The sequence below is a fragment of the Barbus barbus genome, assembly GCF_936440315.1.
Source record: "Barbus barbus genome assembly, chromosome: 18".
In the NCBI taxonomy this organism is placed as follows: Eukaryota; Metazoa; Chordata; class Actinopteri; order Cypriniformes; family Cyprinidae; genus Barbus; species Barbus barbus.
In genome coordinates, this window is record NC_136746.1 from 9,263,566 (window position 1) to 9,285,935 (window position 22,370).

At 35.5% G+C, this 22,370-nt stretch overlaps 1 protein-coding gene across 1 annotated transcript; it reads left to right on the forward strand.

The window, feature by feature from the left end:
- Positions 1-12,615, forward strand: LOC306883879 (pituitary homeobox 3-like). The gene is made up of 4 exons (XM_079439377.1): positions 1-235; positions 6,199-6,325; positions 8,941-9,146; positions 11,272-12,615. Exons 2-4 carry the CDS (start codon positions 6,217-6,219, stop codon positions 11,836-11,838), a joined length of 882 nt encoding a protein of 293 aa, XP_079295503.1. The 5' UTR covers positions 1-235; positions 6,199-6,216; the 3' UTR covers positions 11,839-12,615.
- The last annotated feature ends 9,755 nt before the right edge of the window (positions 12,616-22,370 follow it).

Below are 22,370 nucleotides of genomic sequence, written 5' to 3' on the forward strand. Positions count from 1 at the left end.
GATATTTAGCATGAAGTCAGTCCCCCTCTGCATGGGGATCAAGCCTTCACTCTCCGCTAAAAACTTATGACAGACAACACAGAGAGAGAGAGAAAGAGAAAACTGTCTCTTTTCGTTTGCTCATCCTAAGGAACTTTCTACATGACGACTGCGTCGTTTCAGAAAAGCAGCTAACACGCGTAAACGCAAAAGTTGTACATTTTTCGAGGATTACCTCCACTAGACCGGGATTCATGTGAGTAGATGCATGACAAAAATCACTGTGGTGCTGATGATATGTGCTCTCAGAGGAGCTGTGGGGATGTTGTCTCCTTCCAGTCTCACAAAAACAGGCTACCCGAGTCTGAGTCCAGACCTGTCGTGTTAGACAAACAGGACCGTGGCACATGAGGATCAGTTTTGACCAGCGACAGAAACACGAGCGTCGTTTATCATCGGGCTGAAGTTGATGTGATGATGTCCAAAACCTATAAATGCAGCATGTATAGTAAACTAGAGGGTTACAGGTTCCTTTAACTTTAAAATATGCAATCTTATCTTTAGGGTTATAATAGGCTACTTAATACTAGGTTGTTATTATTTTGCGGTTAAAATATTTAATAAAATATGGATTAGATTTTCAGAAGAATTGTTAGAACGCTGACAAATTAAGAAAAAACCGAGAAAGGTCCTATCAAGTTTCTACATGATGTCTGTATTAGTTCAGTATGATTTTGACTTAAACCCGGTTTAAATCTTTTTTAACACGGGTAAAAAAAATTAAGTTAAACGCTGCCTTGTGAAGGCTTTAAATAATGTTTTCAATTAGTTGTATCCTTGCCTATGTTCAACTAAAAGCTTGATTTTTGTTGAAGTTAAGTTTGTCAATTTTTGCCTTCAGCGAAATTTGTTGAATTGTCGGTGGTTAGTAAAACTTTTGTTACGTATCGTTTTAATATAAACACAACTGTCATACAGCCAGCTCATATAGCCTATTGAATTACAAAAACAACATTAGTAAAATAAAACCTCTGCCAAAATATCTCCAAGTTTCGCTCTCTGCTGTAGGCCTATCACGGGGTTTTTTTTTTGGGGGGGGGGGGGGGGGGGTTGTCTGTTAGTCTAAGCGAAAATATTTATGCAATATAGCCCACCTAAACTGATGGGTGGCAGGTGGTAAGAGACCAGAGAGAAAAAAAGACTCCCACCCTCGTGAGATCAGTTATTTTGTATAAAAACGAATTTTAAAAAATATGCTCAGATTATATTTTAAAACAGTTCGCTTTGCAAAATTGCATTAAAGGAAAAATGGCATGCAACGATTTATTTTACATTCAATGTTTGGGGGCATTTCTGTTCGTCAAAAATAAAATGTAAAAAATACTCAGTCAAACGCACCTGTTTATCTAAATTTACATGCGACCAAATAGTCAAACAAGATTGACCGAAACACTTTTGCTAGAGTATCAAAAACGTGAGATCAAAAATGCATCCGGTTAGGCTCCTTTTTTTCAGTATTTAAATTGTAGATCTTTTGTTTATGATGAATGCTTGTTGAATATTTACGCTAAATATTAATATAACGTTATATATTACGCTATAACGTTAAAATGAAAATGCTCAAAAGTCAACCATAAAAGCTAAATATCTATATTTAGATATTTATATCGAAAAGCTAAATATCTATTACATTTTTAAATTAAAAAACTATTAAACCACACACGTGACGCTCTTGTGTTTGGTCATGTCTCAAGTTGCCTTTAATACACAAACACACTTCTGCGTCAGATGCAGTTATATATCTAAAATTAGGCTACAAAAACTCAAAAACATATAAAGTATAGTTTTTAAAATTTTGCTCACAAAAAAATCCCAATAATTGTTGTGGGTGTGATGTTTTCACATTTCAGTATAGGCCTACACCAAAAACATTTGTAGCTATCGCTCAGTCGATATACACAGTATGGTGCGTGCATACTGTGTAATGGAATAAACACGACCGGTCTTATAGATGAGCATCTTCTCGTGCACGGATATTCGGAGCTGTGCGTGCAAAAGCCGCGCTTTGACATACACAGCCAAATGCAAATGGGTGTTAGGAGGGGACAAATTAACATCTACAAACACTGGGTAGAAATCCATCTGCCGCCGGCTCGAGTGGGCCCTTAATAAGTTCTCAGACAGCAAAGTGACACACATCTTAATCAACTCTTAATCCAAGGAATTAATTCTAAACGCGTTTATGAATAATTCCTGAGATAATGCAGCAGCCCATGGAAATGTATGCAGTCTGCCTCTGTCGAACCAACAGATGGACCCAGCAATCTTCTGAAAAACGAGAGGATTTTACCTCTATTATCTCTTCTCTTATTAGATATATATATTTTAATGAGATCGATGTCGTGTATATAAACTGACCCTCACTGTCATGCATTCCAGCCATATACGAATATCTCAAAAGCAGCATAAATTTCCTTTCTCTAAATGGCATCAGCATAGCCTAATGTGTGCCACCGAAGTCAGACATAAAGTTTGAGCCAAACTTTATTTCACATAAAACAGCATATAAAATTATCAGAAATATTATAAATACTGAATTATTATTATTATTACAGGCCATATCAACCTTTTAACAATTAAAAAAAAAAAAAAAAAACAACTTCGAATATTCATGGACAATTGGTTACATAAGCCAACTCTTTATATAACCATGAGATAAACCAAGGTAAGAAAAACCTGGTCACTTTCCCTTTTGGTCTCTCCATTTTTTACATTTAAGAAATCTATCAGTGCATCTGTGGCATTTGCATGGAGTCTTGTTGGCCCACAATCCTTAGAGGACCCTTGATAGAGTTTGAAATGTAATAATGTCACAAGTCCTGGCAGGGGTAGGGGATGCATTGACACCTTGCTTAGGATGAAATAACCAACTTATGTCGCCTATAGCTCTGGCCAAAAGATACAGCATCTGAGCAGCCTGCCTGACAGATAACCATTTATCAAAGTCACTCTGGGTATGTGTTGAAGTATATCTATAGTTCTGATTGTAATTCAGCATTCTCGTGGTAGCCTCCCCACAGGCCAGCTGCACTTACAAGGCAAGTTACATCAATTGTTTATTAGACTTAGAAGAAAAGGTCATATTTTATTTTGAAAAAATTCCATTTTGATTGATAATTAGGTGGATCAAGAAAGTGTAGTGCTAGAACTATGTTTGTAGAATGTAGAAAAATCATATTTTTGCGATGAATAATAATTAATTGATTGATTAATTTATTTATTTATTTGGCATATATAGATCTGTACAATCTTTGAAATCAAATGGCAGCCGTCCTGTGCACTGAAACAAATCATTATAATTTAACAGGACACCCTGCTTTGGTAAAGCACATATTTGCTATCCAAATTTTTTCTTTTAAGTATTGGTTACATATTGAGTATATGCCTAAGTGTTTTCAACACATCACTCAACAGTCTGATGTACAATGAACACACTTTTTCTTCAATTTAAATTATTGTCATTTTTAATGTTTTTTTTTTTTTTTACTTTAATTTGATAACAACATATCTACTAAACATAGTCCGTCCTATTTTTCACCATAGGTAATATAATTTCACTGTTTATCAACTAGTAATAAAACATACTTGGAAATGTGACTATAGCAAACACTAGTTTTAAGTGTAGAAAGTGATGAAAATCAGTGCTATAAAATGTTAGCCTGTTGGTCTATTTATCACCACTGATAATCTCTACATCCTCAGGGTCTGTCACCTCATGAATACTGATCACTACTATGGCACTTGTTTGTTATTGAAATCTGCTTTCTTAATGAATGGAGGATTCTGTGTTTTATAGGTTTTATAGGTTTTACATGTAGACTACTTAAAACTGTTTGAAAGAAAGAATTGATGACATTCTGGAATTCTATTTAGAATCATGAATATACATTTTAATTAATATTTTACAAACTTTTCCACTAACTAATGAACGTGTCTGAACACCTGGGCTGGTGTATGTTGAGACACTATTGTTGAATATGTTCAAATAATGATGGGAAAAGCGGTCATAACAATTTACCCTGTGTAGTAATGACCGATTTTGTGTCGCTCGTTTTAAGTAGAACTTGAAGCGCGTCTTTACGGGAGCTGTCAGGTCTTAAGGTGCTGAACTAAGGTCAAAACTTTCTCCAATATCCACAATTATTTAACTCCCTATTGCAGGAATAATGCGGAAGTGTTGCCGAACATTGCATAGCGCAAACAATAAAGAAACTGCATGTGATTTTGTCTGAAAGTTGTTAAACATTTGTAATATTATCAAAAAATATCACGTAAACGTGAATGGTGCCATGGTGATGCACAATAGTAGCCTACACTGTTCCTAAAAGTTACTAAAAAATGGGTGATGAAAAAGGGCGCTCATTTACTTCTCACTAAAAATAAATACAAATAAAAACACAATGATAAAAAATAAATAAATAATCTGTGTTTTTTTTAAAGGCCCACGTGAAGGGATCCGCCATGGAAATTCAGGTCTGGCATGCGCAGACTGTGGATTATCATTTTAAATTAGTTTTTTACCAATGCTTTTATTCGCTCGTTTATTCTAATTGAATGTGTGTATATTTATTGTCCTTTAATCTCTGTGAAAGCAAGTGGACCTGACCGATCCGTTCTTTTAGGCTATTTATGAGCGTTTTTACGCGCTATTCAGATAACGATAGGCTTCCTTTGGTGAAGTGTAGATATATACGGATTAGCCTACGCTTCTCTTATGAGAATTGATAGAGTAGGCCAAGAAAATGTCAATGTATCTCCATGAGATAGGCTACGTTTCAGTTAATGATAGTTGTTGGAAAATGGGATTAAGCGTGCGTTGTGTGTGTGTGACTGTGTGTGTGTGAGTTCGTAATGATGAAGAAGTTTAATAAAAAAAAAATAATAAATACATAAAAAATAATTTCCTCAAGAGAACATTTGGAGGTCAGAAGTGTGAAGTAAAAGCCAATTAAAAATATTATTTTAATTTTAATATTTATTTTATTTTATACAAATATCAACCAAATCTTTACGCCTTTAACAATTCATAAATCCTTCAAAAGAGGTGAAATCCGACAGCGAATAAAAAACAGGAAATCATATGTATTGGCGTTCAGTTCAGTAAAACCTCTTCGGCGCGCGAGTTTGGGTGCTGTTTGCTGATTTCTGATCTGCTTTCTCTCTTCATCCAGTCACATCACACATTCCAAGACGCAGTAACAGCGATTACGTTTCTAAATCTCTAGGGTGCAGCATAAATAAACAAGCTGATATTTTAGGCTCTATTACGAGGCTGTTTGGTTCACGTAATTTTGAACATTGGTTGCTCGGTGTCTAAAATCCAAATCGTTGTAAATGGGTGAACCCTACCTGACATTTTGGAGATTTGCAACACAAAGCAATGCGCTGGCCTTCATTACTACATCTCATTTGATATGATAAAACATGCAAATAATTCTTATTGCGCATTCGGTTTATTGTTACTTATCTAGCTGTTCTGATTTATTCTAGACTTGGGTTTATTTAATAAGGTTTAATTTGTCTTAGGTTTGGGATTTTAAATTGAATTAGACTGTTTTTTATCACGCTTGTATTATTTTTGCGCAGGAAAATCTTACGAAAAATTACCAGTAAAAATAAATAACCTATTAGGCCTATTAATAATAATAATAATCGAAAGTCTATTGACAAAAACATTGAATAATTATTAGACGGACGGTCAGATTGTGAAAATTATTTGTTGCCATCCATTTAACCTGTTCATTTCTATGCTATTAAATGGGTTCTCGGAGTTTCCAATTAATTTTCCTCATCTGAGATCAAATCCATGGTTGTGGAAACACTGTAATGAACTTATCAGTGCGGGTTCTGGTTTTGCCACCAACTTTGACTTGAACATTAGCAAAACAGCCTAGCAAATGGCCTTTTTTGTTTACCCACGGTACTTGTGTCGTCCTCTTTTTTAATTCTAAGCGACATTGCTCAGTCGTGAAATATTATAGACTGTATATTTAAGGGATTCTGATTAACAAGAACATATAAAATCCCCAAATCTCTAAATAAAAGTATTTTGTGTCTTTTATTTATTGCAGTCTCATGTGTATTAGCCAATAGCCTGAGCTTGTGTATCTTTATTTGTGTATCATCATTAATGTAAATATGCCTTTGTGCTGTTCACAGAGCCTGGCGGTCGAGGTGATGGAGTTTAACCTTCTAGCGGACAGTGAGGCCCGTAGCCCGGCACTGTCTCTGTCAGACTCCGGGACTCCTCAGCACGATCCGGGATGCAAAGGCCAAGACAACAGTGGTCAGTTCATATCCATGCTTAATTAACACACAAAAACGCATTCACGTATTAGAGACTATTTAAAATGAAGTTGCGCCTGCACTCTTAAAAATAAAGGTTCCAAAATGGTTTTTTTTTTTCACAGCGATAGTCCCATAGACGAACCAGATTTGGTTCCCTAAAGAACCTTTCAGTGAAAGTTCTTAAAAAAAATAAAAAAATCTGATAATCTAAAGAACATTTTTCTACTGTAGGTCTAAAGAGCGTGTCTATATCCTAGCTAATATGAACATAATTTGCTATTTTGTAAACATTCATCGTAACGCAAACCCTCATCTTCTAGTTTTGAGCTATAGTCCATAATCAGCTATTCGACCTATATGCATGACTGAACCGTCTGAAGGCTATAAGATCATTCTTTAGGGTATTTTAGATTTAGAGCACATTGTGTTCTTCCCCAGTTAATTCGCGTTCAATTTGAATTGGGCTTGTAATAACAGCACCGCATCTTTGGTTGTAGTTTTGAATAATCTTGGGTCATTTGAATGTAGGCCTGCCTTTTACAGATGTTGGACAGTCTTTCTGTGCATTGTGTACTGATGACAGTCGCCATTTGAAGGAGAAGATCCCGGCTAGCCAGTCACGTGCTGAAGGAACGGTGCATAAATTATTCATTTCTGTGCCTCAAATTTGGTATCCAAATGATTCAGTCAGTAGGCCTATGCGAATAAACCTAAACACCTGTGAAAAGAGCAAAGGTCTGAAGAAGATGTGCACTTCACTGAGACACATGACAGAGGATTATGTAATCCTAAACAAACTCTATCGATTTAAATTGCTGTTAATAGGCTTACAGGCAGGCTGTGGTAAATTGCATAAACTAACGCGTTACAGTTTCACAGAGTTTAAACGCGCAAGTCGGTGCAAAAATGAGGTTTACTGTTAAAATGTATAAACATAACGAGCAAAGTGATTGTAGTGTTACGTGCTTTTTTACAATGTTGAACCTGTAGCGTATAGGTGTACTGAAAAACAAAACGTTTTACGTTTGATCGCAATTTACATCAGTAGAAGATAACCTAAATATATCCGGAAGAATTTGGCTTTGTAATTTTACATTTTTAGAAACATAGGCTATATCATAAAGAGCGGTTGCGCGCTAATAAATAATGAAAAGCACAAAAATAATGAACCGCACTCAGTTCAAAAATATTAGGGCCTATATTAAGCTGTTAAATTATAATCATGCATTTTCACCTTTCATTTATAGCCTACTTTGTTATGGGCTTATTTAGACCTTTTCTTTCCTTACTATAGCCTATTTAAAAAAAAGTGCATGCTTTGTAGTAAAATAGATAAATCTTCATTATAGCCATCTTTTGCTTAAGACTATTATTAGGCCTATTATTATTATTGGAAGAAAATGTTTATTTTTAAACATGGCCCCAATCGAGAATTTAAAGTCACTCTGAACATCATAGGGATAGAATAAAAAAAAAAAATCTAAATAATAGGATATATTAATTTTAGTAAATTTAATTTAATAGAACGGGGTTTTTGCTTGAGGTGTTGAACGAATAGCCTAGTGAACACGTGTTTTTCAGTCAACAGCTTCTGACGGCATTTAGCCTATAAATCTATATATCTTATCTATTTTTATGAACAAAATATTTCCGCTACATGTTCAGATTTAGCACAAAACGAACTACAACTGAACAACAAATCAATGGATTCAAAACGTTGTTAGTAACACAACAAAGCGACTGAAGAAATGTCGGTATTGAGATGTTCCTCTCGTTAATTTATACATGGCCTATCACTGAAAGGACAGATACAAACCTACAATTTCGCTGATTTCTCATCAATTTCTTCTTTCATCCATGTTGTCAAGTTACAATAAATGAATTTAAATAAACTCTTTTGCAGTTTAACTTCAAATATATTGATCTAGTTACTTTTAAGATTTAATATTTTATTTTATTTTTTGCATCTTCTTCTTAATAGAAGATGTTGTAAGAGTTAAAGGGTATCTGTGCACTGACAGATGGCAGCATGATGTCTTGTTGGTTTTCCTAGAGGCCCTGCAGAGTCCTGCAAAGCTTGCTGATTAGTTCGAACTTCTCCTAGAGAGTTAAGCTCTTGCCAAACAGCCCCAAACCTGCCCTGTCACAAATGGGTGATCCCAGGATTATGTGGCCAGCTAATTTAGCCCTTTCTGTGGGGTCTTGAATTTGCAATTTGCAGTACTCTACACCACAGTGGGACGATTTCCATCACACATACAGAAAACAGTTTATCTTGTTCTGTTTTCAAGCCAAACAGAAACTAAATGCTTTTTTTTGTCTTTAACACATATATGTTTATCCACAGCTTATTGTATTTTGCAATCTATTGTATATTTTGTGATAACAGTGGGACTCGTGTATATGTACACACTTAAAAATAAAGTTTTTTTTTGCAGTTTCATTGAACAGTTCTTAATTTTTTTCTTATAGTTTGAAGAACATTTTACAATCTAAAGTACCTTTTTCCACTGTAGAGCCGTTTGTACAATGTTAAAGGTTCTTCAAGGAACCATAGATGCCAGTTTAAGAGTGTATCTGTTTAATTAATGCATTTTCCTGTGACCCATACAGACACAGAGAAGTCCCATCAGAACCACACAGATGAGTCGAACCCGGAGGACGGCTCTTTAAAGAAAAAACAGCGCCGGCAAAGGACACACTTTACCAGCCAGCAGCTCCAGGAACTTGAAGCCACCTTTCAGAGAAACCGCTATCCTGACATGAGCACACGAGAGGAGATCGCTGTGTGGACCAACCTCACAGAAGCGAGAGTACGGGTACGTGTCCTTGCCAAGCTAAACCACTGCATATAGCTACGGCACATTGCGTTTCAGAACAATGTGCAGATGTTATAATCAAAAGCACACCGAGTTGACACACTGACTGACAAAGAAAAGAAGTTATGTTCACTATGCTGTCACTATGGTGCATTTGGATACTCTGTGTAATGAAAGGGCGTCCTTTTGAACCACGGGACATAAATTATAGGCCCGGGCTATTCCAAGATTTTCAGGAATACTTAAACACAAGACATCGGCTTTGGTATTGGCTGTGGCAGTTTTTTTTCTGTTTCCAGAATACTGCTAAAATGAGATTTGTGATGTAACGCGAACAGTAGTTTGCTTAGAAAAGCCTAGAAAAGTTTTGTGACCTTCTGTTCCAACAAAAAGCAGAAGTTTGATGGGTGAAGCACATAAAGAGAGCAGGTGGGCTCCCATTCTGATGGATGACAATACAATCGCTACCTCCTTGGCTGGCACGCATCTAATGGATCAAATTCATGTTGGCCAGAGGAAAGGTCACATAGCACACAATCTTGGTTGTTATTTTGAAAGAACAACAGAGGTAGAGATACCATTTTCCTAATGTCTATCAGTGGCCTCCTGAACTGTGCATGTATTTCAGTAATCCCAGCTGGAAGCTTATGCCACATATTCCGCATGCTTCTGCTGTCATATTGATTTACGCAATTGATAGAGTATGTGCTCCTAATAAACACACAAACCCTAAATCATGGCCCTGACCTAATGCCAGCTTGACCCAGGATACTTTAAACCCCCCCACAATGGACCACACATGACCACGAAGGGTTCTTCTCCAATTGATGCTGGTTTTTACATTCATTATATCAGTATTGAGAGGACAAATGTACATTTTGTTAACCATTCACTCACGATTTTGTAATTTAAAGTCAACAGAGCTTTGGAGATGGTGGATGAAGCAATGCTAGATAAACCATTTTAGAACCTTCATTGAACAGTTCTTAAAAGAACCATTTTAAAGAACCTTTTTCCGCTATAAAGATCGTTTGGGTATTTGAAAGGTTCCATCGATGTTAAAGGTTCCTCATGGATATTATTTTTTTAATAAAGAAACTTTATAGCTTTAAGTCCAAATTCTAGCCATTTAATGCATCATGAAATACCTGTATGCCAAAAATATAAAGAACGAACACACCAACCACTGAACTATATTTGACATTCAGTTATTTTGGAAGGCTTTAAACACCATTGCCGAAGTGTCAGTGGAACATTCACAGAGGAGGGTATTCCTTGTCTCCCAATATAAACTGGTATCATTTACAGTACACTGGATAAAAGTTGTCTTTAAATATTCCCAGAAAACAGGCTGTATCACAAGTATAATTACAAATACAAGTGCGGCAATATTCAATCATTATCTGAGATTTGTTTTTAAATATTTGAAGACAGTAAATTTGAGTCATAATATCAATGATTGCTTATGTCTTTATCATATTTCTTTAGAAGGTCCTAATATTAAAAATGTCATGAGTTTGCTATAGAGTTATGAGGAAGGCATTTTTTGTGCTGCTGTCATATAATTGATGTTACGTTTAAAGCAAACCATTTACATAAAGGACGGTATTTACACTGCTAAAACCTAATAATTAAAAGCAGTTCTTAATTTCTTATTTTCCTCCCCAGCTTGTGTTTCTTACTAATTACAGTCTGTGAACACGTTCAAAGGGAAAAGATCGACAAGAAAACAGCTTTATAATTTCTCCGAGAGCTAAATGAAATATATTCATTTCAATTTTCACATTAAAACTTTAATCCACCCAATATCCCCTAAAAATAGGATATAAAATTGACTAAATGTGAGGGAAGCTCTTTAATGACATTTCTCGCTGGGGAAACTCATAATAAGTGAATAAATTAGTTGAATAAATGAAGCACTTAAATTCTGCCTGGTGAAACTTTTCCTGTTGAGAATCGGAATATTAAAGTTCTGTCTTTTATAGTTGATATTAGGAGCATGCTATCTGGCGTCCAAATTTATTGTTTTGCACGAATTACATTTACTGTGGTAAATAAAATATTTACCACTGTGGTAAATGTGCATCCGTCGTTTTTAACTCTTTCCTCATTGTCTTTCAAACAGGTGTGGTTTAAAAACCGCCGCGCCAAATGGAGAAAGCGAGAAAGGAACCAGCAAGCCGAGCTGTGCAAGAACGGCTTCGGGGCCCAGTTCAACGGACTCATGCAGCCGTACGAGGACATGTACTCGGGCTATTCCTACAACAACTGGGCCACCAAGAGCCTGGCCAGCAGCCCGCTCTCAGCCAAAAGCTTTCCTTTCTTTAACTCCATGAATGTAAGCCCGCTGTCGTCCCAGCCAATGTTCTCCTCACCCAGCTCCATCCCTTCCATGAACATGGCCTCCTCCATGGTGCCCTCGGCAGTGGCAGGGGTGCCGGGCTCAGGCCTCAATAACCTGGGAAACCTGAACAACCTGAACAGCCCCACCCTCAATTCTGCGGCGGTCTCAGCAGCGACCTGCCCTTATGCCACCACGGCCAGTCCGTACATGTACAGAGACACCTGTAACTCCAGTCTGGCCAGCCTCCGGCTCAAGGCCAAACAGCACGCCAACTTCGCTTACCCGGCCATGCAGAACCCTGTGTCCAACCTAAGCCCCTGCCAGTATGCTGTGGACCGGCCAGTATGAAGTCCTAACGTCTAGCACTCTGAAAAACCCAACCCGAATTTCAAGCTCTTGTCTAGCCAACCCCACATTTGACTCCGAGGCATCATGAACTTGTTATGGTTTCTGAAAGGACAGAATAGGAATAAGCTTCACGAGGAAAGGAGCCTCACAATGGACCAGGACTCATGCGATAACATGTCGAGACTTTGTCACTGAACCGACCAACTGTTTAAAAGCTTTTGTCCACTGCATGATTAAAGAGAAGTACAAAAGAGGACCTAAACACTTCCACTGCGCTCACGGGAAGAAGTTGCAAAGCCAAACGAATACCTGTTTTCATCATCAGTACAGACGAGAGGATGTACATAATGGACTCTGTATTGTATGTGATAAAAAATAATATTTCGGACATGTAGTATTTTAATGAAGCGAGGAGCATGTTCCTCACGAGCGGATGTACCTCCTTGAGGAATTTTAATCTTTGTTGTGAATTCCATTCACTTAAGGTCAGAGGTCAAGGGTCAAAGGTTGTTGTAAGATGACGAGACGAAACCTAGCAGCGAGTAGTTTCAGATGAAAAGAAAAAATAAATACGGATGAAGAAAAGCTCTGAAAATTAAGGACTTTTTTTAAGAATTAACTAAACAGCCATTGAGTAAATAGATTTGTGTGGTGTTCTAAAAAAAGGGAGTCTATGACTGTAATATAATGTATGTAAGAGTGCAGTTGTTATAAAACAAGCTTTTTCTGGTGTAGCCTGCTTTGTCTCATTAAACTTAAAATAAATGATTATTTGTTTTTACGAATAACCCATGCTTTGAAAGCGAATAGCACTCACGACACTGGTCTGGTCGAAAACACAATGTCCTTGTGACATAGCAACGCAACCTCAGATCCATGGCAACGTTAAACATGACAGCGCAGGAGGCAGAGAGATATAGATGTTCTCGTTGGCTTGACACTGATCTGTTTGACCTACAGTCTTGGAGGGGCTTCCATCAAGTGCCACTCACTATCCTGTAACGGTGGGGGGGGGGATTCTTGGTCCGGTGCCTCGTACTTCCGAGGGAATGCTGCCAAGGTTACGTAAGTGTGTGAGAGGCATCCCTCCGGAGGAGCTTGCTCAGGTTTACAGCTATTGCAACCTTATATCTCCCATTGCACCTCACACAAGACAACAAATAAGAACTTAAAAAATAAATCGCAGTGTTATTTGGCATTGCATTACAGAACATTAGATATCATTTGTATCATGACAAAACTAATCAACTGCAAAAAAAAAAAGTTTGTGCTTCTTGTAAAATAATAATATAATATTAATAAATACACACACATACATAAACATTATCCTTTATTGAAAATCATATTCACTTGTATTGCATAAAATACACATGCAGCATATGAAATTCAGCACAAAAACATTTCTTTAGGGACAAAATTAGACATTACTCAAAATATACTATATTGCTGTATATATTATCTTGCTCTTACAATATTATATTAACACTATTTATAGTGAAAATATATAACAAACAAATAAATAAATGTATTCTCTTTCCTAAAGGAAAGTAGGAAAGTATTCATTTGTGTGTTTATATGTTAAAACACACACACACACACACATATATATTCTCCTTCTGTCATATTCTCCTTCACATGCAGCATATGAAACCTGGAAAAAATTAGACATTACACAAAATGAAAGTAAATTTCTATCATGACAAAACGAATAAATTGCATATCTAAAAAAATGCTTTATATTAAAACACATGTTCTTTTATAGGATTACATATATACATTCACCCAATATTCACTTGCAAAAATGCAGCACAAAAACGTTTTTTTGACAGATAGTTATTCTTGTCTACTGCCATGCATTTTTTTTCCCATGTACAATATACTGTGCAAGTAAAACCAGTTTGGATAGATGCAAATATGATGTTTAGTGTAAAAGGACATACATACAATGCAATGAAATTAAACAATAGTGTGACAACGATATATAATTACAGCTTTCTGGCATGACGGATCAGCATTTGAAACAGGATTTGGGTGAGGCATCCTTTAAAAATGAATTGTCACACAAAGTAAAAGCAGTGGAGTCTGTGCATTAGTGCTCACACTCATGATCCACTGAGCACTACAAATAAATATCCCACTGCAGGGTAAACATCCACTGCTCCCTTATGTTTACCTCTCAAAACACATATGAACTGAAAAGAAAACACATTTACAATATACATGACCTGCAAAAATCCCATATCCTGACAATCCACCTTCAAACGTAGGTAGTTTTATCTTAACAACTGCTTTTATTTATTTGGTTTTGCCATTTTAAACCAGTGTGAATAAAGTAGGTCTATATGTGGCCTAATGGAAATCATGCAAGATATTTATTTAGCACCAGCAGGAAAAACCATTTTAAATCAAGCACTGCACCCAAACAATGACTCAAAGAGTGTTGAAGCATGTGGCCTTTATTCAAGCGCGGCACCATGCAAAAGAGCAGGGACGCCTCAATTACCTTGAAGTGAATGTAAAGCTTTCAGAGACAAAGAAAGAAACATTTGGATACTCAAAGACTGTGATAATCTGTATTAGTCACTTAAGACTTATTGACAGATTTAATCACAACATGAAACTATTACGTATCAGTTTGATGCTTCAATTTCATTTGAGGTTTAATTTCTTTTTTAAAATAGCGTTGAGATTTACAAACATAAGTGTTGCTAATTTACATCCAATAAAACATAAATAAAACATAATCTGAGTATGAACCACCGTTGAAGAGCAGAATATTATAAAACTTGTAACACAAAGGCTGACTACTTTTGAAATAATGAAAGCTTATTATTAACATTTACGTAAGGCAGTCAGAAAAGTATGGCATTTTATATAAAGAACAGCTCCTCAATTGGATAATTGCATATATTGTTGGAGGTCGGTGGTTTAATTAGGTTTTGATCATTTTTTCGGTCCGTGGTACAGCGAATTCATGTCATGGGGCACTAAGACGAAATTAAAACTGAAAATTGGATAAACGTAATTGAAGCCTGAACATAATAAAGCCTTTGTCTTAATAATTAGTATTGAAAATAAAAACAGACAGACAGATAGAATGAAGAAATGTCATGTCTTTTTATACTATGTTCCAAATGAGGATTAAAGAAATTAAAGTCTGCCTGGCTCCCTCTCCAGACTTATTAACAAGACAAATTGATCAAAGACAGATGGAGCCTCTCTTGTCTCAATAATACTTGTTTCATGACCTGTTTGCACGACTTGGCAAATGATAAGTATATTTAATGAACGTTTGAAATCTGCCTGTTATTGTGAAAGTTCATCAATAAAATTTGACTTTGAAAATGAGAAAAACACCCTAGTTCTACTCAACAGGATCTTTCTAAAATTATCTGGTATACGCTAATCACATTCCTTTTGTGAAGTAAAATGAAACTATATTTAAGTATTTTCATTTAGAACAGCAATGACTGTATTTACACTAAAAGGTGTGCTTAACTGTACTGAATAATGTACTTCAAATCTTAAGAGTACTTTGAAAAACTACTTGCAGACAGTTTCATATTAATGAACTAAAAGGCTACTTAAGTGTACTTAAAGACAGACATTTCAGTTTTTGTTTCTTATACAATTAAGTGCACTTTTAAAAAGTGCATTTTGTAATAATGCCAAAGTTTTAAAGTCCATTTTAAATCATTATGTTTAAATATCTGTTGACATTTTTTAAAGAAGTACACTTATTTTGATGTGTTGACTAACATAAATCACATGTAAAGTACTTGATGCTTACTTTTTTAAGATGTTTTGCCATTTTCGCCTTTATTACAATAGGACAGATGAGAACTGACAGGAAGTGAAGTAATAGGGGAAAGGTCCATTTAAAATAAATATATTTTAAATGTAGGCAACTAATTTTTCACTTCGTCATTAAAGATGTATTTAAAAACATGATATACAACTTTCATAATAAAGTATAAAATTTACCATAAATGATTGTCAGTACATTCTGAAATACATTTTAACCATATTTCAAAGAAAATATAAATATAAAGATGTATTAAATCCTACTTAAGTGGATAAAAAAGCACTCTTAAGTTCCAGTAATTGTATTTCATGTCAACTTAAGCTCTAATATTTTTAGTTAATTGCAATTGACATGCAGATAAACATCCTGAAAACATTTACATTCAGTTTGCACTTAAGCATATTCTTTTAAAGTATATTATCTCCTTAAGTTCAATCAAAACTTGTGCTCCACAGAAGAAAATAAGTCATACTGCTTTGAAACACCATGAGGGTGAGTAAATGATGACAGAATTCACTTTAACCCTGTTTACATTATCCTCTCAAATACACAACGGACACAATTACCACTGGATAATGTATGACTGTATAAATGCAGACTGTATAAATGACACCTGGAGCCTTAGTTTGCTTACAGCCCAAATTCTTTTTGTCTACAGCTCTTTCAAAAAAACGATGGTGTTAGCAGGTACTTAATCTGCCATTACATAATTAGTCGCAATTGCTCTGTGTGGCCTATCAGACTGAGCTTAGAAAATGGATACAATAGAAATGGTTTGAGCGGCCCCATGCACCGATGCCTGAGGCAGGTGTAACATCACAGACCACACAGCGTCTCACACCCTGGGAGGATACGAGCTCAGAGCTGTTCCCTCACAATTACCAGCAGTTTCACTCTCCCTCCTGTCCCATCTCAATAGGGATCATTACTGATGTTTCCATGACGGCAGCAAAAAAATAACACCTAACCATTTTGCAAAACTTAAGCATGCAACAAAAGAACTAAAAGGTGTCATGGTTCAACATTTCATCTTGTGTGGATTACACAAGCATGATTACTCTTCCAATCACTCCTCCTCTAGATAAGAAACCTTTCTGCCCTGGAGAGCGTGTCTGTGCTGCAGTCCAAACCCCCGACTGTTATACATTAACAGGATTAAAATTCCACAGGTAAAAGGTATCTTGCACTCTTCCCTTTAGCATGAAAAAGAAGTCTGCTTAATTGTATTGAATGTGCACAGAGTAAGTTTTTTAACTGTGTTTGCAGGTAATATAATATTCATGAACTTAAAGGCTACTTAAGTGTTCATATTTTTCATGGATACTTTCTAGACTGATTCTTAACACCCTACATCTATTCTTAACACATTTACATCCTACGGAAGTCAATGGATGCTTGGTTACTATCATTCTTCAAAATATATTATTTTATGTTCAACTGCTGAAAGAAATTCATACAGATTTGGAAAAACTTGAGGGAGAGCAAATGATGACAGAATTGACATTTTATGGTTTAAGTATACTTGAAAATTAGACTTTCTAATAAATGTCAAATTAAAAGTTAAGTAAATTTGAAATGACTGTTTTAATAATTTTTTGTCATGCTTTGAATAAGTACACTTATTTTGACGTGTTGACTAAAGCATATTTACAGTGCTTTACAGTACAATGTTTTTTGATATTACATTTAATGTTAATACACGTTAACGTTCAAATGTACTAAATTGCATGTTTACAAATGTGCGATTATACATATATTTAACTGGAAACAATTTAAGTATATTTTACTTTACCACAAATGCTTATCAGTACATTCAGCAGTACAATATAACTATATTTTAAAGACAACAGAATTTTTAAATTATGGTTACACTTTAGTATAAGGACCAATTCTCACTATAAACTAGTTGCTTATTATAAAAATATTGCCTATTATTAAATAGGCATGCCTATTATTAAAATATTGGCTGTTTATTAGTACTTATAAAGCAAATATTCTGCATGACTATATTCTACATCACTAAAATACCTTAACAACTACCTTACTAACTATTAATAAGAAGCAAATTCGGAGTTTATAGAGGCAAAGGTTTTAGTTAATGGTTTGTTAATAGAGAGAATTGGACTTTAAAATAAAGTGTGACCGAAATTGCATATAAAAATGTACTTAAGTCCCACTTAAGTGTGTCTAAAAGATAATCTAATTGCACTTAATATAAATTTAATCTATAATACATTTACAATTAATTATAAATAACACATTTAAGTGTGCGAAAACATTACATTCAGTTCACATGCAAGTATATACTTTCAAGTTGTTTTATTTCCAAAATAAGTACTCTTTTTAAAAGTATGCTAAAGTGTACTTCTTTTTCACAAGGGCCTGCTTCATCTTGCATCATACTTTCATCATTTTTTTTTCCTTAATTGTCCATTTTTTGTTCTCAAGCAATATTATAAGTTGCATAGAACAACACAATGATAGGTGACAGCATAAACGCTGGCATATCGACATGTTTCCCACACCATTAAAATATACCAGCATCAAAACCTATTGTGCTACAGCCGGCAAACCACCATAGTCCTGTCAGAGCCGTTGGCCTCACCCATTAGGCCCACAATGCACCAGACACCTTTCATAAACCAGTACTTGCACAGGCATCTCACAAAGACAAAAATACCTTGAGGGTATTTTCAAATAGGATTATCCTGGGCTTGAGAACCAATTACTAGAACGCCATTTAGGCATCTCATTTAGCAGAAATTACAGCCTACGCCTCAATTGTTTTACTTTTGTTTAATATTGCTAATAATTAGCTTTATTTGCGTGTACACCTTCATTCTAACATTCTTACAATAACAAAGACATAATTAAGCCATCCATTTACATCCATTTGGCCTACATGATTTAAGCCTTTTGGCGTCTAAAAAGACTGAGTCCCATGTGTAAGAATTACAACTTTCTATAAACTATGTGTAATAAATCATAATTTGTTTATGAGTCACAAGCATCTGTTTTATTTCTGTTGCTGTGTTTATTTATTTAATTAGTTATTATTTAAATAAAAAATAAAAAACCAAGAAGTGCAGAGAGATAGAAAGAGAGCATGTGTGCATAACGCAATCTGCTGCCATCTATTGGTAATGAAGCTTAATTGTCAGCAACCAGAACTTGTGAATCTCAATTACTGTATATGTGACCCTGGACCACAAAACCAGTCATAAGGGTCCATTTTTGCTGAATAAATAAGCTTTCCATTGATATATGGTTTGTTAGGATAGGACAATATTTCAACTATTTGAAAATCTGGAATCTGAGGGTGCAAAAAAAACTAAATATTGAGAAAATCTCTTTTAAAGTTGTCCAAATTAAGTTCTTAGCAATGCATATTACTAATCAATAATGAAGTTTTGATATATTTAGAGTAGGAAATTTACTAAATATCTTCATGGAACATTATCTTTACTTAATGTCTTAATGATTTTTGGCATAAAATAAAAAATTATAATTTTGACTCATACAGTGTATTTTTGGCTATTGCTACAAATATACCCCAGCAACTTAAGACACAACTTAAGGTCCAGGGTCACATATGGAGATTTTCATTCCTCCAGTCTGTCATACAGAGTAAAGCATGTGGTTTATACTGCTGACTACTTCTAACCATGTACTTACAATTATTTAGCAGTTTTTCCATTGATCATTAGTTTGGAAGTAATACTCAAAAACAAAGGAAACTAAAACAAACAATGCAGTAGGGTCTTTTTTTTACTATGCAGTACATCCATATACTACCAAATGTCTGGAATAATGGTTTCTATAAATGTTTCTAAAATAAGCCTCTTATGCTCACCAAGGCTGCATTTATTTGATTTAAAAATGTAATAAATTGCTATTTAATCATTACAAATGTGTAATTTGGTCAAAGACGAGATGTTCCTTTTACAAGTGATTTATATGCATAAAAAGCATATTAAATGCAAGTAAACGGTCTACTTTAATTTTTAAAATAACTTGTGAAAATACAATGTGAAAATATGGGTGAAATAATGATCCTTCGTCATTCAAATGTAAAGCTGTATTAAACTTTTATTGTTTTGATGCTTGAAAACCCCTATTTGTCTTTGACCCAGTTACAAATATATTTCAATACATACACATTTCAATGATATTAAAGTACATTTTAAAGCAGATACATGTCTGAATGCATTGTTTCAAGAAACATTAAATCTCTTGAAACTACATTTAGCACACTTTAACCATATTTCAAAGACAAGTAATTGTCTTTCAACTAATTGCTTTTAATATAACCTATAATACATTTTATTTAAATAACATACACTTAAGTATATTCTTTCCATAATAAGTACTCTTATAAACATGCTAAAATGTACTGCTTTTACACAGGAAAAGTGCTTGTTTAGTTAATATTTTAAGCTTTAATTGCGTTTGTTTGAAGAATGTGTTTCGGAGTAGGAAATAGAGTCATAGTTTCTCTTTTTCTAACAAACATTTTAGGATTGCTATGAACTCAAATTTTTAGGAAACGCCAATAGACAAAGCAGCTTATCCATACATTCAATTGCAAGCCAACCAGATGGACCCGATTTCTAATCCATGGATAAATTGACAAAGGCGATGAGAACTGGCCTGTTGACTCGTGTAAGGACTTATTAATGGCTGGTGTTGGACAGGGTGGACAAGTGTTTTCAAATCCTTTAATTTAAATGCACTCGTCTGACATCTAGCTCATGTTGACAGCTGAAGATGTGAACTACATACAGTATGTGCGGACTGGAAAACAGTGAGTGGAAACTCTACACTCAGCCAATAACATGAAAGCGCTTGAAACTCACATGATCTCAATATATAAAACAAGCTGAAACAAGACATCCTCACAATTACCCAAAAATCATTACTCCAGTCCAGTCTTCATTCTATGCTGATTTTGTGCTTTGAAAAAATTCTTATTATTGTCAATGTAAAAAATACATTTTCATCAGGATTCTTTGATGTTCAGAAGAACAGCATTTATTTGAAATAGAAATAACTTGTAATGTCACAAGTTGTTTTTGATCAATTTTAATGCATCCTTGCTGAAATAAAAATGAATTTCTTTCTTTCCAAACCTCCCCTAAAACTATATAGGAAATTGCTATTTCTCTACAAAACGAATTTCGAGCATTTAAAGCAGAAATCTACAGGTTTTTAAGATCATGGGACACATAAGTTCAGTCAAGCATGTCCGAATATTATATTATTATTTGCTTGTCAAAGATATAGATGGATGAGTTTTGGGCCGTGCAATTTGTATTTTAAGGTTGTTGTTTTGTTTGTTTTTTAGGAATGGCTTATACAGTATTCAACCTAAATTGTGAGGGAAACACATTATATTATTTGACAGTGAGAAGTCTGTTGAGAAATTTTGCAGTGTTACTGCCTAATTTATGATATATGATTTAAAACAGAACACAGTGACATATTATATTCGCATTAAATGCCATAAGATTTGGCTCTTTAGGAAAGTTCTCCTGTACTTTTAAAGACCACTGATTAGTTTGACATGCACGGTACATAATATGTATTACACTATGCCATAAAAACTAAGCATCGTGCATTGTCATGCATATATGTGCATGCAACTGGCTGAGCCATTTTTAGCAAAGATAGCAGGGCATCGGAGAGTTTTGTGGAGCAGAACTACTGGTTAAGCACCATTTCGAACCGACAGCAGGTTTCTTTTGAAATCAGCTGGAGTGGGTTAGTGGATGGGGCTGGGAGTGACATTGCGGCTCAAGTGGCAACATTTGTGCAATTCCAGCGGGATGGGATCGGAGGCCACAGCTGAATCTGTTCTGTTTGATCCGGTCGATGAGAAAGAGTGAAGGAGCCAAAGCTACATAGCTGAAACTCCTTAGACGCATGCTGGTTAACTCATGGTGTGAGAAAACAAGACAAATCCCACTGACCCATACTCTGATCCATCTTCCTCTTTTCACTTCATCCCTTCATTCGGTTTATCTCCTTCTCCCTGTTATTTTTACCACGCTCCTTTTCCAGGTGCCTGAGACGACCATCTGAGAGCCTATAAGCACTATAGCGACAGCTTCCAAAGCCTCAAAGGTTTATGTGATACCGCTGCTCTGACAGAGACAAGTTTGGGTCCGTAAGTGGGATTTTAGCTTGGTCCGAAAAATACAAATGAGGTAGATGTTTGTGAGTTGTTTGCTAATAAACGCGAGTGTCCGCAGGTCTAATGTGAAAACTTGAGACAAAGGGGGGAGGTTGAATTGGGGACTTCAGGGACCACCTGTTGTAGCACAAGACACTGATATGGCTGTGAACGGTTCCTATGGTTTTCGAAGTTGATTTGGGCCCAGGCCCAGTGGACAGTTTCTGCTGTGGCCGCTGACAGTGGGACCGTATCTGCAGCTGTCCCTGTTAATTATACTGTTATCCCGGGTTTGGGAGGCGTCCCAATCAAACTGTGGAGTAGACACAGAGCATGACTTCATTGCCTCCACGTCCACAGGGAATGGTATCTCCCATTTTGCACTTCTCATAAATGCCTTTGGGTGTGATTGCTTTATCTAGCTCACACCTGTAAACTCTGCTGTTCCCACACTGCAAAGCATGGTACATTACCACCCTCCCCTTTGAACAGATGGTGTACAGTCACATAAGAAAAAAAATCATGCTTTCGAATTATGACACACATTTAAACATT

Bases quoted from the DNA above. Each gene is read 5' to 3' on its own strand.
- LOC306883879 (XM_079439377.1), top strand. From the start codon at position 6,217: ATGGAGTTTAACCTTCTAGCGGACAGTGAGGCCCGTAGCCCGGCACTG. The intron at 6,326-8,940 runs GTCAGTTCATAT...TGACCCATACAG, and splicing joins CAAAGGCCAAGACAACAGTG to ACACAGAGAAGTCCCATCAG. The intron at 9,147-11,271 runs GTACGTGTCCTT...TCTTTCAAACAG, and splicing joins TCACAGAAGCGAGAGTACGG to GTGTGGTTTAAAAACCGCCG.